The sequence below is a fragment of the Sipha flava genome, unplaced genomic scaffold (genome assembly GCF_003268045.1).
Source record: "Sipha flava isolate LNK unplaced genomic scaffold, YSA_version1 89_pilon_pilon, whole genome shotgun sequence".
In the NCBI taxonomy this organism is placed as follows: Eukaryota; Metazoa; Arthropoda; class Insecta; order Hemiptera; family Aphididae; genus Sipha; species Sipha flava.
In genome coordinates, this window is record NW_020273631.1 from 1 (window position 1) to 18,467 (window position 18,467).

At 26.8% G+C, this 18,467-nt stretch overlaps 1 protein-coding gene across 1 annotated transcript; it reads right to left on the minus strand.

Moving 5' to 3' along the window:
• Nucleotides 1–4,158: 4,158 nt before the first annotated feature.
• LOC112693664 lies at nucleotides 4,159–17,411 on the minus strand. Its single transcript, XM_025568842.1, has 15 exons — nucleotides 17,304–17,411; nucleotides 16,674–16,868; nucleotides 14,972–15,239; nucleotides 14,173–14,555; nucleotides 13,889–14,054; nucleotides 13,536–13,723; nucleotides 13,190–13,458; nucleotides 12,305–12,503; nucleotides 9,442–9,624; nucleotides 9,055–9,328; nucleotides 8,574–8,956; nucleotides 5,638–5,806; nucleotides 5,375–5,562; nucleotides 5,038–5,306; nucleotides 4,159–4,330 (listed from the first exon to the last, which is right to left on the minus strand). Exons 2-15 carry the CDS (start codon nucleotides 16,860–16,862, stop codon nucleotides 4,159–4,161), a joined length of 3,300 nt encoding a protein of 1,099 aa, XP_025424627.1. The 5' UTR covers nucleotides 16,863–16,868; nucleotides 17,304–17,411.
• Nucleotides 17,412–18,467: the final 1,056 nt, after the last annotated feature.

Sequence of the window (18,467 nt, forward strand, 5' to 3'; positions counted from 1 at the left end):
ATAATGTATTATAATTCGCATACAAAATGTCACACATATGTTCGGTCTTTTCGATGAAATAACTCACGATATACTCAAAAAACGATGTAGAGTTATTACAATTTATATGTGCACGTACATAAATCTTACAGATGGTCAAGGCGAAAAAGTGCAACATGATAGTGAATTTAATTTTACATCATATAGTATAAGTATAATATTGAAAATGAAATATAGGGTTTTACCCAATTTGTTATTTTCAACAATCGCGAAACAACGTTAAAGCATCGGATAATAATATTTTACCGAAATCGTATAAGCTTTTCGAACAAAATGGGTGTATACTTACCACATATGATCACAAGGAAAAAAATTAACCGACTAAGCTAAGCGTTTGAATACTTATGACTGAATCGTAATGATTTTGGTAATGCACCAGCATCTTAAACTCGGCCGACCGGTTTGACAACACACATGGTTACAAACATTCTGCTCAGACTCAGAGTACCTATTCAGTAACTCACACGAAAAAAATCAGTGTACGAATGATTCACATGTTCGTTTCTGTGTACGAACAAAAAATAGTATTCACAAAACCTTTATATTCGCATACGAATCCACGTTTCCTATATTATCCGTATGGGAATGACATTCACACGACGAACAGCGGCAACGTTGCAAATTATTGATTATTTCACAAAAATATCATGCAATACAATTTGAAATATACAAATAACATGGATATTATCATTATGTTATTTATATTTAAATTATATTATCATTTATATAATGTGGACAATTGATAAACAAAAATCAGACATGTAGTCATGTACGTTACGGCCATTCGGCAGTGGGTTCGAGTGAAACGAAGTCAGAGAAAATTGAAACCTATTTCAAACACGAAAACTCATCCGGAGGAGTGGACTCATCCGGAGGAGTGGACTTCGTCTGTACGTCTTTTATTACACAACCGAAAATTCGAAAATGCATTTTTTCGCAATTTCGTCTCTTTTACAATGTTATATAAAATGTAATTATTAATAAATCGTAAAACAAACTTCAGGATCTTAAAAAGCATCTCTCAATTAGTAAATATAATTTTTTTCAGATTTTTCTTAAGTGTTTTTAGTACTAAACAACACGTCTATCCATTTATGACCTAGTGTACAGACGACATCCCAAAAAATAAGTATACAGACGAAGGGTTGAGCGACATCCACGGAGCGATTCGTGTTCTTATAATATTAAAGTTTATTTTATGATGGATAATCTCGGTAACTGGTGGAATAATCACCGGTGTTTTAGGTTCAGTAAATCACGTAACTTAACAGACTTAAATAAATATCTATTTCTAACTTTCATGGTTAAATCTATATGTATTTGATTAAAATAACACTCACTCACTGATTGACATATCTCAAAAACGATAAAATGTATGAACTTGAAATTTGTTATAGCTATTTCTCTAATAATCTAGATGTGTAATAAAAAAGGATTTTTTGAAAATCGAATTTTTAAAGATCGATACAGTTTCGAGCTGAATTTACATAATTTATAATTTTGTATCTTTACCTAAGAAATATTATATTTTGTTTACTGTGTTGATTTTAATAATCACCTTTTGAGGTCAATGTCAATTAATACAGTATAAATAAAGAAAAATAAATATCATTAGAAAATACGAGAATTGTGCTTTATTTTTCAATCTATTTATTTTTTATTTTTTTTTTTAAATCAATTAAGTAATTGCTTCAATCTTAAGTAATAAAATATCTCCCGAATTATTCAACTAGCATTTATATATAGTTAATTGCTTCAATCTTAAGTAATAAAATATCTCCCAGATTATTCAACTAGTACTTATATATAGTTTATAATTAGTAAACATCTTTTGATTATAGTTTCTAATATCGTTTTGTATTAATACATTTCCGGTAACAATGCAAAATTGTTGTGGTTATGAAATTCAATGTAACTATAAAAACTTAAATCCATAAATTACCAGAAACTTTATCATAATTTACCGATAGTACGACACTACGAGTTAAATCGATAGCGTACTTTATATTAGATAATAAAATATACTCGTATTATTAAATTATTAAAGGTTGCAAAAATGTCATGCTGCTAGAGCTATTTAATGGGTTTTTTTAAGCAACAGTAAAATATATCTATTCCACATTCCAATACCCATAATATTAAAAAAAATGTGTCTTTTGCTGGAGAGGGAGCGATGTACTGTTATCAACAGTCGTACGACGGAAAGCAGAAGATGTGGGAATTGGTCGTCGCAAGAATATTAGCACTGTGCTGAGAATCGAACAAATCGTGATGAATATTGCGTGACTGCTGTGCCACACTGGTGCCTAAAAAATTTTTTACTAAAACAACGTCAATCTTGTGTTAAATATCTGATGTAGGATAATATTACATATAGATTTGGAACAAACATACATACAAATTTTTAATTACGTCTGTGTAAAACAGATAGTACTAAGCCTATATTAAAGTTAGAAGGGAAATGTACTGTTGTGCTCGAACGAATATTAAAAAGGTACATGTGCGCAACCGAATCGTCCATCTATTGTAGATTAGACGGATATCGTTGTCACACTGCCTAACTGTTATATATACGTCTGGTGATTATTTTGGTTAAATATTGTAATCATTTTTTATATTTTTTTATATAATAACCATGCATTATTATTGCAGTTCAACGTACGTGTTGTACAAAGTACAAATATAATTTTTGAGATTTTTGAGATTTTTCTCACAACAACAACGATCATTAACTTGATTCAACCTACTCTTTACAGTCATTTGTACAAGGACATAACGGAACCTTTGATTAAAACCTTTAAACCATTGATTAAATATACATAGATAGCCCATAGCTATACGCACTATGGAAACACGTAAATTAGTACGGATTATGTGACAATAGATAGCGTTGGTAAATACTAAATTGTACACAATACACAAACCGGTAGAATAAAAATAAACTGCGATAAGAAGAATTCCAAGAATATAAATTAAATTGAATATTGTTATTTACTAAATCCATTGATTAAGGGCTAGTTCACATGAGAGGCGTTAAACGCGCGTCGACATTGGCCGTATGATATAAATTTATACATAGGTACAAAATATTTTAATAGTTATATTAATTTTTAGTAGTAAATAGATGTACAACAATGTATATAAAACTTTATTTTAAAAATGTATTTATAAATTGTACACTTATATTATCATACTTAATTCACTCATTACGTTAAATTTACATATTTGCAATTTTGAATTGTATCGTTAATACAACATATAACCTTTTTTCGAAAATTGTTTAGTAATTTTGTTATAGGTAACAGCTAAAATGATCATATATTAATTAAAAAATGCTCAGCCATGTTTAATTAATTTCAATATGAATAAATTCTTAAGATATACTTAGTCAATAGTCTTATTGTAAAGATAAATATAAGAAAAAAAAATCTGTTGTACTTTACAGGATTCGAAATCGAAACCCCTGGGTTCAAAGCCGTATAATATGACCACTGAACAACAAAAATAGCACACTTTAATGTCTAGCTCCCATACTACTAGATTTCTGGCTCCCCCGGTCGGTTATTGGGAGCTTCCATACATTATCATTGTATAGGCTATCTATGTATATTTAATCAATGTTTAAACTACATGAAAAAAAAAAGTCAACTAACATAATTTTTGGCCGAAAAGTGGAAGTGGCCCACGGCGAACTCAAGAAATATCCAAATCATCAATATCAACAATACTATCATAACGTCCGAAAACACATAATAATTTTTTTCCCCTTTAACCTCACAAAAAACATATGTTTGTTCAATCATAATGTACATTTTTTTCCATTTTTTTTTTATCATAAATTTAAATTGTTATTATAAATTATGAAAAATTGATCGTAAATAAAAATACATATCAATGTTCAGTCCCCTGTTAGGGAACTATAGAATCAAAACTTATCTTGAACTGTTTAAAAGATTCTTAAATATTATACTATATATAAAATAAAATCAATTACTGTATAGGTACATGATTATATATTTTAATTCAAATAGTAGGTAATGTAATGATTGTAAAAATAAACACAGAGTTTACGCGTATACACTTAGATAATTTTTCATTACTGATTTCTATTGCTTGTGATTATAATTTATCTTTAAAATCAAAAGGAAGGCTTTTCCAAAATTCGTAATCATCGGAATACGGATTTTGAAATAAACTAGAACGACTTGAATTCAAATGCAACATGACTTGATTTGTTTGAGTATATGTTGGCCAAGCTAAACCATTTTCTGATCCATCAATTGTAGGCTTACTGTAAAATAAAAAAAAAAAAACTACAAGTACTACACAATCAAGTTGTTTTGTTTTTCTAGATTTAATAAGAGTTTCTCAAAAACTTAACTGTGATAAACAAAAATTAATTTTGGGTTCTAAATCATTAATAAAATAAGAAATACTTCAAATTTATACAATATAATATAACAATATAATATAATATACAATATAACTATGATTTAAATAAATTTATACATATTTCTTTATGGAAATATGTAACTTATTTGAAAGAACAATTTTAATAATATGTTTATATAAGAAACATTACATTTTAGTTATGAGATCACAAATAAAAATAGTTATTAATAATTAAAATTTATATTACATTAAATGTATTCGCTTTTCTGCAATGTACGAACAAAGGCCAATTAAAAAAAAAAATTAAAAGTACAATTAATATTGAACATGCTTATGCATTTTTTTTAAAATATTATGCTGCAATCTAATTTTATTTTTAATTCAATAGTTTTAAATAATTGTGAAAAAAAAAATCTAAATGCTTTTTTATAGAACTTAATGTTATAATTTAACTGTACGCTTAATATAGCTTAAGTTTATTAAATCAACACTAACCACGAAATATGATGACTATTTAAAAAATACTTGAAGAAGACATCAATGCACATTTTTTTTCAAAACATATGTAATATATTTTTTTTATTAAATTAATACATTTTTACTAACTTGGATGATACGAATTTATACCAAATATTGACGATTAGTTTCGAAACTTTAAAATCATTTTCATTCAACTCGTTTGAATTAAGACTACTCATTTTGAATAAACTATTTAGTTCATCGCCGTGGGCGACTCCTAAAGGTACTTCACATGATCCAAACACTTTATTATACGAAAACTCATTTTGATAATCGTAAAAATAGCTATACACAGGAGAGGACAATTTAAATGCCATATCAAAAGTGCATTGAGAAAAAATTGCATCTGTAAACATCTGAAACCCATTCGTACATTCATATTTAGTTTATTTTATCATTAAAATCTTAATAATAAATAGGTTACTTTAACCGCGTTCAAATGTATGTGATCCTCAATTCGTCCATTTGACAAATACTTTTTTAACAATTTCTCTCCAATTTCGTCAATGTGTTCCGGCCTTGTGTAGAAATTGTAATTTGTTACGACGGACACCAAATAATTAAAATTCGTGAAAAATTCGGCGGGCAACAGCGACGTTTTATTACACAGAGCTACGTAGTAACATAACACAAATGATTTTTAGTAATAACTAACTCCAAAATTCATAACTGCTATTTTTAACTTACGAGCAACGTACAGTGCCCCTTCGGCTGAATTCAAACCAATAATAGCAGGTACGAAAGATTCTTGTTTGAAATCATAAAGCGAATGATGACATAAGAACGCTTCTTGATAATTATTATAACAGTTTTCAACAGCAGGACTAAATAAAATGTAAGGATGATCGAGCCATGGCTAAAGATTAATAATCATAGTTAATTAGTTGGAATACGTTAAATATAAAATGCATGAAGCAAAGCGATAATATAATAAATACTTTAAACCATGTTTTTTATATAAAATATTTTTCAATCCGACATTATCATCATTATACATACATGGTATTTATAACATAATAACAAAATGTACTAATACAAGCACATCACTATAATAATTGAAACTGATAAGTGCTGTGATTTCTTTATGTAAAAAACATTGATAGTCGCAAATAAAGACGACTTGATATTACATTTAATGGTTCAGTGAACCACCAAAAAATTGTGGGTAGGTGTTATCTTGAATTTTGCCGCCGGAAGATAATATAAACAAGATTATTTCATGATAAATTAATTAAAAAAATTAATAAATAGTAGACTAGTACATTCAATAATTACATTGACTTAATATAAGCAGTGTATCGAAGAAAATATGGTTTTTCAAATGTAATTTTGTGACAGGCGATTGGTATTACCTATTCATGAACCATCAAATGAAAAATATTAAATTATTTCAGGTCTCACCGACAGAGTTCCCTCGTTATTTTTACTATCCAAGCATCGAATATTCACCCAAATTAACAATAATAATACGAGAGTAATTAGAGCCCGGATTTATATGCGTTTACATATTTATTCAGGCTGATCATAACATATATGCTACGTTAGTACAACATTTGTTTTATAACATAACGATTAAAACAATCAAATTTTTGTAGAGTTTATTTTTACATATTTTGATATTCACCCATTTAATTTTATTTTAAGGGTTTATTTTATGTTTTTAATTGCACATTCTATCTTTTAGAGCATATTTTGATGTTTTTTTGTTTTATTATATTTTTTTATATTTTTGAAATATTTACTAAGTGTTGTAATATAAAGGATAAATCTGTTTATGAAAAATTTAAAAAAAAGTATTATCGAAAATGTAAGACATACTGAAATATTAAAATGTTTAAAAGGCGAAAATGAATTAATTCAAACCGACAAAGATTCATTTCTAAATTAAATTATATATTTTTTAAATACGCACCTATTTTTTTTTTGTAGATGTGGAAAGATAATTTTCAATAAATAACAATTTGTTGACTGACAAATACCAATTAGTGGTTTTTTGAAATTATAACTAAAATGATTGTCATACAATGTAATATGCGTTTTAAAAAGAAAATTTTATTTTATTTTATTTTTGATATTAATTGATTTTTTTTTTCTTATAGATGAAAACTACCTACAAAATGATTTTGGTTACTAAATTTCAAAATAATTAATGGAGAAGAAAAAATGTATTTAGAGTAGTGTTACCTAATTTTAAAAGTTTTTTTCTTATGTATTATTTTAATTAAATGTTCAAAAATTATTTTTTTTTTTTTTGCTAAATTTCATATGCATATTTTTTTTTATTTTTTTTTTTAGTATATATCGTCGCCTCAGTACAAGATAGCAAGAACTCAAAAAAAAATCAGAATTGAGTTATCTACGTAATATTATTTGCAAAGTTACGACGATTTCGGTTCTATAACGCAATAACTTTTACTTGCATTATTCACCTCTAGAAGTTGCTTATTTCATTTTAGAACTAGTAGTTTCATAATTTGAGTTATTGCAGTCTTGAACTGAGGCGACGATATGTTACGGGTAGAGTAAGAAAATCGGGTAATGTACACATCATCTGGGTAATGTGAACATTACCCATGCCCATTGGATAAAGTAAACATATTTGTAAAACGTTTATTTTGTAGGTACATCAACCAGGTAATTTTTACATTATTTATCTTTGAGTGGATAAAGTGTTTTCATAAAATAAAATACGACAAATATGAACTGTAGATAATATTAATAAAATACGATAAAATATAAATTGTACCTACATGATGATAAATCGTGTGCATTGATATTGTATAATAATTTTAAACTACATACGGTGCTATTGGTTTTCAAGTTCACTTGCTCGGTTTATTAATGTTTGATCATTTAGTTTTTTTAAAAAAAACCTTGTCGTCATAAAAATAGAAATTATATGAAAATTATAATAAATAAATTAATGAAAAGAATGGAAATTCAGTAAATTTAAAGGAATCAAAATATTATAACATATTATCTGAAATAAGAAACATGAATAAAAAACAAATAAATCATAATGAAACTTGTATAAATATTTTATAAATGTCGGTTACAAAAAAATATTTTTGTGAAATAGCTAATGCACAATTTTTTTCGATGGTCAAAGTTTTAAAAAATATTTGTGTGAAAATAATCATTTAACAAATAAATGTGCGATTAAATGTAAATCCGGAGAGATATTTTGCAACTCAAAATGCCTCAAAGTGTTCCAATAAATAACTTTATTTAATTTTTTAATATTTTTTATTATAAAATAATAACTTAATAATACATAGTTTAGGTACTTAATAATTTTTTTTCGAATTAAACTTATAGCACACTGGATAATGTACAGTGTACATTGTACACATTATACTATCCATATGAATAAGGTGTACTTTACCCGAGTATTGTGTAAACTACCCATTTTTTAACTTTACCCGTAACAGATATACTTATGCACGTTAAAGATTTTTTAATTTATATTTGGTTGGTTTTTATAGCATATCCGCGCTATAATAATAATAAAGATATTCACTAAAACATTCCGAATAGTCACAACATATCGGAATGTTCGGATTTTTTCGTATTAATTTAATTAAACTCTTATATTTTTCATACAATTATGTATTTGTATTCACGTGTAATTTATTTTGGAGATCCATCAAATATTCAGCTGGTAGTTTTCTGAGACATTTCAATATGTCTTCTGAGGTATCATAATTACACCCGGCGATAGTGGCGATCGAATGGACACGTTTGCGGGCGATTCCGGGAGGTAAAATGGCCCATCTGCAAACTGGAGTACCGCTTTGTAGTATAGCCTTGTGGAAAAGACCTTTACTCATCGGTGATAACATATGAAATCCTACGCTAGCGCCTCCTGCACTACCACCAAAAATCGTCACTTGATTAGGATCGCCATTAAAATAAATTATATTTTTCTGCACCCAACGCAAAGCCTCGACTTGATCTTTCATTCCGTAATTGCCGGTTATCACATCGTCTTCGGCGCTAAGAAATCCTTAAAAAGTACACAGAATTAAATATCGTATCCGCTACATGCATATTTAAAGTCGTTATGACAAATTGAAATTCTGGACAACAATATGACAAGCCTACCTAATAAACCAAGTCTGTAATTTATCGTTACCAATATCACGTCTTTGTCCATGAAATATTCGGGGCCGTATAAATCGGAACGACTATGGCCCCAGTTGAAACCTCCTCCGTGAATCCAAAACATTATTGGTAAGAATCCTTTATCGGTTTTCGGTGAGTATACGTTCAAATACAAGCAATCTTCTTGACCACCCGTAAATCCCTGTTGAGTACATATATTTGATTCTTTCGTAGCGTTCAATGTTCCGGTCCACGGTTCTGCTGACTCGGGTGGCTGTTTAAAGTGTTAAAATATTGTCAAAACTGGTTCTCCGTTCAATTACTTTGAATGTAACGAATACTGATATAAACCTACAATGATACCTTTTATTTACAAATTATACATACCTTAAATCTCCGTTCTCCGATTGGTGGTATTGCATATGGTATACCCGTATAAGAATAATAAGAACGTCCACCTCTAGATTCCAAAATTTTTCCTCTTAGTTTACCATTCGTTATTTCCACCACCAGTTTGCCGTATGCAAAATTGAAAAATACTAGGACAGTAATGAACTTCCATAATAATATATTCATTTAAAATATTTCCAAGTTATTCAATAAATAATAAATATTTATTAATTAATTGTTCTATTCTTTAAAGTATGCACTTTTGAGTTAATAAACAGTTCAAGTTGAATGTATCACTATATTCTAACTATGAATAATCAATGCAGAGCATTTTTATTGATAACAAAAAAAGATTAACACCATAATAAAATAATCAATAATGTCTTATTGCATAACTATATACTTTATACACTGCAGCTCAAACACGTAGTTAAATACAATTTAATTGTAAAATATCGATATAAAGTACCTAATAATTTATATTTCAATTAAAATATTACATTACAACATGAAGTATCATAAATTAATGTTTCATAAATATTTTAGGTATAATACAATTTTTAAATTACTAAAGACACGTTACTTCAAACTGAAAAAAAATATATAAACATATTTAAAAATTTTATTTTCCTTAAAAAATTTAAAATATCAATCTAAAACAAGTATAACATTTTAATGTCATCATATTATTGCTACAAGTGACTATTCTAATTTCTAATTGAAGATAAATTGAAATTAACATCATACATTTTTAATTTAGATTATTTATAATTGTCCAGGGGGAATAAAAAGGGAAATATTTAATAATTATTAATAGTAAGATTTATTTTTTAAAACCTGGTTTATTATGTTTATTCATTCAATACCAAACTTCGAAATACATGTAATGCTTGAGTGGCTTATAAAAATATAATTTAAATTTAATGGTGTCAAAATCAACAATATCTTCAGTAGTATTAATAAGAAGTCCGCCAATAACACTGCTCAATGAATATTCATAAAAACATATTCCTTAAAACATGAAAACATTTAATTTTTGTTTATAATTAAAATTACACACGATAATTACTTTTATAATATTGCAGACTAATTTAACTTTATGATATTAATTTGAAAGTTTTCAATTGCCGTTACGTTTATTAACTTCTCTCCAAAATAACATGAAAAATAATACTAGATATTTATAAGTTAACACCATATCAATAGTTCAGTTTCAAATGTAGTAGAATAATTATCATAAGGCATTATTAGTAGGTGTGTACTTGAAATGCATGTATGTAAAACAACATAAAGTATCAAAATAAAACAATGTAGATTAAGTTAATGCTTTCAATCTTCTTAACCATTAAGTTAAATCATTATTCGAACACTTTTATTGATAAGAGACTAATTAAGACCATGATTTATCTTATATAATAAGTTAAAAGTATTACGTACCATTTTATTTGAATATTATGTTACTAATTTTTAATATAATTGTATTGTACAAGGTACTTAAATGCTGTTATAAATTCAAGTCGTCAAAAACTTTAAATAGTTTCATATATCAAAAATACTATGTTTCATTGGGAGTTTTAAATTTTCCATTCTCATTTATATTGAACAATGTGCCAATTGTTATATGATCGTTTGCTAATCAGGACAGGAGCAAAATACTCACAGCTGCCGTAGAGTACATTATACATCAATCAAGTTGACGTAGAGTTGTCTATGTTAATATTTATAACTGTTATAATCATAGTAATGATTAAAAATAATAACATAAATATTATTCTCTCCACATGTAATAAGAATAAAGTGTTCTTATTAGTAAAAGGCATACCACTGCGTTTGACAATAATCAGTAATGGATGAATGAATATAATAAAAAAAACAACTATATAATATTATAAAATATATATATATTAAATTTAAAACCTGTACTATATGTTATTTAATACGATGTGTTTGTGAGTCACTAAAATATTTAGTGTAATAAATAATCAAAAACTTTTTAACATCAGTTATTTGCAAGTATTCAAATCTTAAAAACATTAGAATTTCCTTAGATTTTTATTTTTAATTATTTTTCTATATAATTATTTGTAAAAAAAAAAAAATAAAGTTCATAAAGCGTAGTTAAAATATTGTAAAATTAAAGTTTAATGTATTATTGTATGACAAAGGTAGGCAAATTGCAGCTTGCGAGCCGCATCCATCATGCAGCCTTTTTTTCTGGCCCGTGCTATATTTTCAAAATTAACCATACAATTTTAAAGTTTATCGTCTATGCTCTATCTTATCGATAATAATTGTTGCTTTGTATTAAACATCGTTAAATGTCTAAATGTCATGTATGAATACGTATAACTTTCAACCATAGCTGTTTGTACCGAACTATTTAACATTAATCAGTTTCTTGGTATCATTTATATCGTACTGTCGTGTGTGTTGAATCTATTATTTCCGTGTATAAATACTAATGGATTAAAAATTAATTAATTATATTAATATTAATTACATTTAATAATTAATTTAATAAATTAAAATAATTATTATTAATTATGAATTTAATTATAAATTAAATTAATAAATGCTAATTATTATATTATCAGTTTCTTTGCATTATTCATGCGTGTTGAATTTATTATTTTCGTGTATATAAATGCTAATTAAAATTCATATTTTGAATGATTTATTTTTAAAGCTCTGGTCCGTTAGATTTTAATTTTCTAAAAATTGGCCCTCTAGTAACTTTGAATTGCCCATCCCTGTTGTATAATATAGTATACAATGTTTTTAATTATTCTTAATTAGTCATTACATTTTTACACTCAAAGAATTTCTAGTAAAAACTATGATAAAATTAAAGTTAATTTTATATGTATGGTAATTTGCATAACGACGTTTGACGTAATTGAAAATAATGAGAAATTCGGTACCAAAATTTATATTTTTCTCCAAAAGGATTTTGAATAATTTTTGGTTGCGCTGAATTAATATGTAGAAAAGTTAATTTTTTATTAGAAGTTAATATTGGCCAAGCATCTCCTCCATCTGATCCATCAATAGTAGGCGTTCTGAAAAGCAAAATAAATGTATAAATCTGTAAATCGAAAAATATTTCAATAATGAAAAAACTATTTGTTTACTATGTACTATATTATTATAATTTTATTATTTTTTAATAACAATTAATATAAATTTATATTAAAACAAGGTGAATTAATATACCGTGCATTAAAGCTAACTAAAGAGTCTATCATCATGTATATATAATATATAATAAATGTTATATAAACTCGATAAAACAATTTCTTCTCGAACATAAAAAAGAAATTCTACGTAAATAAGGTTTAAAAATGTATTAACTTAACGGAATTCAACTTTTTTTCGAAATAATTATAGAAACTGCCTATTAAGTAATTAGAATATTAATTTTCTTACAATTTATTTAATACGGTCATATCAGTGCATATACATTTTAATTATTATTTTTGATTTAAAATAGATTTATATTATTTTATATATAGTTTTTTTATAAGGCCATTATCTTTCTGAAATTAGAATTTATACAACCAATAAAGGAATATCAACAGTTATCCACTTAATAAACCTGACATTAACGTCAAAAGCAACATTCTATGAATATGTTTGAAATTATTTATTCATAAAAAAGTTTTTCGACCAAATCGAAGAAGCATTAATAGAACTTTTTCAATATCTCCCATATCAATATAGACTTTCTCTGAAAAAATTAACTTACTCAGAACTAACGAATTTGTACCAAATATTGACAACTAGTTTCGATACTTCCAAGTCTTTTGCATTTAAATCATCAGGATTTATAGTGCTCATTTTAAATATACTAGTGAGTTCATCACAATGAGTGACTCCAAGCGGTTTTTCACAAGAACCGAAGTATCGATTAAACGAAAAATTATTCTGATAATCGTAATAGTAACCATAGACGGGCGACGACAATTGTGTCGCCATATCTAGAGTACAACGAATAAAACCCTCATCTGTAAAAATCTGAAACAGGGCGTATGTTAATGTAGCATCAGTTGTTTGATATATTACAATATTGTATTTCATTTCGATCTTATTACATTAGTACTATTGCAATGAGAATCGTCATTTACAGTACCCGATGGAAAATATTCTTTCAATGCTAGTTGTCCGATTTCATCTATGTATTCTTCTTTAGTAAAGTAATTATAGTGTAATATAATGGACAGTAAACGATTAAAATTTTCCCGGAATTCTGTACGAACCAGGGATGTACTATTGTATAAAGCTGCCAACAGATAATGCATATAAATACATAAATTAATAGAGCAAAATAAAATGGTTATTGGTAAATTTAAATGAGTCTATCGGTATATTTTTGGCTGCATTATAATTAAACAATATATGACCGTTTGACATTATACTCGTATGTGTAATGATTGTAATAACTTACAAGAAACAAACATTCCACCTTCGCCTGAATTAACACCAAAAATAGCGGGCACAAAAGATACTTGTTTGAAATCGTAAATTGGATGATTGCAAAGAAATCCATTATGATCTGAATTACAATTTTCAACGACGGGATTAAATAATACAGCGGGATGATGGAACCAAGCCTTGAAAATAATAAAATAAAATAATTCACTTACATACCATTCAGATTTCAAGTTTCTAACGTACAACATTTATGATCATTTTACTAATTTTGGAAAACCAGATCAGATTAAAACTTACATATAATTTATTTTGAACATTAACAATATAATCAACTGGAAGTTTTTTCAAACAATTTAATATGTCTTCTGAAGTATTATAATTGCATCCTGCGATAGTGGCAATTGTATGAGCTCGTTTACGAGGAATTCCAGGAGGTAAAATAGCCCACCTACAAACCGGAGTACCACTTTGCAATATAGCCTTGTGGAAAAGACCTTTACTCATCGGTGATAACATATGAAATCCTACGCTAGCGCCTCCTGCACTACCGCCAAAAATCGTCACTTGATTAGGATCGCCATTAAAATAAATTATATTTTTCTGTACCCAACGCAATGCCTCGACTTGATCTTTCATCCCGTAATTGCCGGTTATCACATCATCTTCGGTACTTAAAAACCCTATAAGTACATAACATTTATTTATTGAATTTTTTTTTTGTTTGAATTACATGATTTTTTTTGGTCCAGTGAAAGTTTTGTCTTTTTTTCTTAATTTCTAAATCATCCAAATACTCGAAAATATTGAACTACTTCGGTTATATTAGAAAACGAGAGAATTCACAATTTATCACTGCAGCTTAAATACATTTTTTTTTTTTTAAGAAAACTATAGCCTTACATTTCTATGACCAAGAAACTTTAGTCCTTTATAGTTTCCTTTCATGACAATATAGTATTTGAAAAAAGTTTTTACTTCTGTGCCATTGATATACATGTCAAAATTATTTAGACGTATTAGCTATTAGCTATTTCATATAAATTAAGTTAATACGACAATTTTAATAATCGTACATAATCTAATCTAATCAACTAACCTAATACACCAAGCCTATAGTTTATCGTAACTAAAATTACATCTTTGTCCATAAAATATTCTGGTCCGAACGTTCCGCTGTAACCCTCAGAAAAACTTCCGCCGTGAATCCAAAACATAATTGGTAAAAGATTTTTATCAGATTTTGGAGAATACACATTTAAGTGTAAACAATCTTCATTGCATCCTGATATTTGTTTATCCAAGCATCGGTTTGGTTTTTTCGTAGCATCCAGTGTACCATTCCATCGTTCGGCTGGTTCCGGCGCCTGAACAAATATTGTAATAATATACTATACTAATTAGTGGTATACACAGGAGTTTTAAATTGGGGAGGGTAGCTTGAAAATAAATATCTAAATATGACTTATAAAAATAAAGTACATACATACTTTTATACTGCTGTATAATAATACTTTACAGTTTACTTCAATGAACATAGTACGTATGAATACAAGATTTATAAAATCAAAAATTTGAAAAAAAAAACACTATGGGAATTAACATTATACGATTACACAGAACACTATCTTGCCAGAAGGCTAAGTGACAAGTGTAACAAAACCGCAGATTAGATTTCAATCAATTTTCGTTCCTGATATAGACCAAAGATGGACAACTCAAAGTTACAAGAGGGTAAATTTTTAGAAAATTAATATCTAGCGGGCCAGAGCATAGAAAAAAAAATTAATTTAAAAATATGAATTTTATTTAGCATTTATTAATTTAATTTATAATTAAATTCATAGTTATTAATAATGATTTTAATTAATTTAATTAATTATTAAATGTAATTAATATTAATCTATTAGCATTTATAAACAGAAATAATAGATTCAACAAACACGACAGCACGATACGAATGATACAAAGAAATTGATTAATGTTAAGTAGTTCGATACAAACAGCTATGGTTGAAAGCTTTACAATTTTTACAAAAAGGTATATATCTATTGTGCCGATCGATATTCGAGTTAATACATTTTGCGATCATCTCATTGATACATATATTGATGAAAATGTAACTTTTTCTCCGTATCTTTGGTCATTGTGTGACATATCAGGCAAAAGAACAACAAATACCTGTGAGGTATTTCACTCAGCGTTTGGGAAATATTTTTATTCACCCCATCCAAATATTTTTATTTTTTATGAAGTTTTAAAAATAATGTAATGCAACAATCATAAAACGTTTTTTGTTCTCTTAGTTATCACAAATAGACTAAACTTAACATTTATGACAAAAAAATAAATAGTAAAATAGGCATAACTAATTTTAATAATAGACCTAAGAACTTTTCAAAATTTGTAGGATTAGTGTAAATATATATAATCTACTATTAGTGTAAATACCAAGTATGTAGAATGATATAGTTTGATTTTAATTTTAATTTTTGTTTTTAGCCATTATGATTTTTATTTGTACTGTATAAGTTATTATACCGGTATTATACCGGCGCGATAGATGTTTACCTTTTTAATATACCCTTTTTATACCGACGCAATAGATATATACTATACAAGTAGTGTCCTAAATTCGGTGCAATTGACGAATACCAAAAAAAAAATAATACGAGGAATTGAGTGGGGAAGCACTAGCCCATTAGCCCCACTGCGTATGCCACTGATACTAATAGTATCGATTGATATACGACTTTAGTTAATCATTCTATCGTTTAATCAAATAATAGTCTACTGATTACCTTGAACCTTAGTTCTCCAATTGGTGGTTTCGCGTACGGTATTCCCGTATAGGAGTAAAATGAACGTCCATCCCTGGATTTCAAAATTTGTCCTTTAATTTTACCATTCGTTATTTCCAATTCCAATTTGCAGAACACCAAATCCAATATCATAGCAAGAACAACAACATTCCATTTTACTTTGTTCATTTTTGACTATAAAACAATGAATAACGTATTACTTTACGCCAAATATTGAAAAGTATTTGTTTATTTGAGAATATAAACAAAAGTTTAAAAGTTAGTGCTCTGATATTTTTGTTGGTTATTCTAAGGTATCTCAGAAACAAATACCCATAGTCAAATAACTTTCTTTTTTTTAGTTAAAATTTTTATTTTATTTTGATGCAAAATTATCCAGTGGTTGGGTTTTCTTTGCACCACTCACAAAAATACCTTGTTTTGAATGAAATATTATAACTGATATAATGTTATCATTCATAAAAAATTTATGAAACACAAATACATTATTTTTTTGGTTGTGAAACGTATAAAAATGCAAATACTACGTAAAAAATACTTCTTTAAAATAGTATATTATTTAAAATATAATATTTAAAAATATTTTTAATTTTTTAACAAATCACATACCGACTTTGTATTACACTAAATAGTTCCAAATAAGTACATATATGTATAAAAAATGTATCATACATTTAAGGACACCAAATTAATGAAAATTAGCAACAAAACAAACAAAATAATTCTATTTCTCAAAAGAAAAAACTAAATAAGTAATTAATGAAATAAATATCAATAACTTTTTAGAAAAAACTAAATTAAACACTTTCTTAAATACCAAGTAGTAAGTTATATAAACATAAACATAAATATTAAGTTATTAATTTCATTATTTTTAATAAATACGAATAGATAATTTACTTATAAAGATATTGTGTATTCCAAAAAACGTGATTTTTCTGTACGTGTTGATAACAGAATTTATACTGAACGAAGTTTTCGATTTATTGTTTAGTTATGATAAAATATATTACGATCAGCTGTTTAAAAAAACATTACCTGTTACATGATAAACAAAATGCGCACTCAAAACCATTACCAATTATATATAAATGTATATTATATAATATTAAAATAAATAATAATTATACAAAATATTATAGGTATATTATTATATAATAATATAATTAATATATAATATTAAAACAAATATGCTAACTGGTGTAATTTTACCTACTAAGATACAAAGTGATCCCGTATGTAAGTCAGGGGCGTATTTTAGGGGGGAAAGAAGGGGCGATCACACCCCCTGAATCCGTATTTAAGGAATAGATCAAATGTGAGATAAACATTTCAAATTTTTTTAATTTGGATAATTTTATAACGATACTTATTGTCCATACCAGGACACCAAAACGTTTTTATAACGTTATAAGTAGGCTTAGGGACTTCTAGCATTTGCATACTTTTTTTAATTATTGTTAAATATAGCAGAGTGCGAAATAAATTTTTTTCTCGATGCTATGATATCAGATCTAAAATTTGAATGTGCATATTTTTACATATTTGATAGATTTTGCAGGAGAGTGCATATTTTAAAATTTTTATTCTTATTTTCCATATTTTGACAATTTTTTTAAATTTAAAATTAAAAACTATAGATACATATAACTATATATACATGTTTCAAACGATCGAAAAAAAAAATGTACTTAATATTTCCAGTAATATTCTATCTGCAAACTACTATAAACCTGTATCGATCTGAATCTGTATCTGGATATCGACCGGATG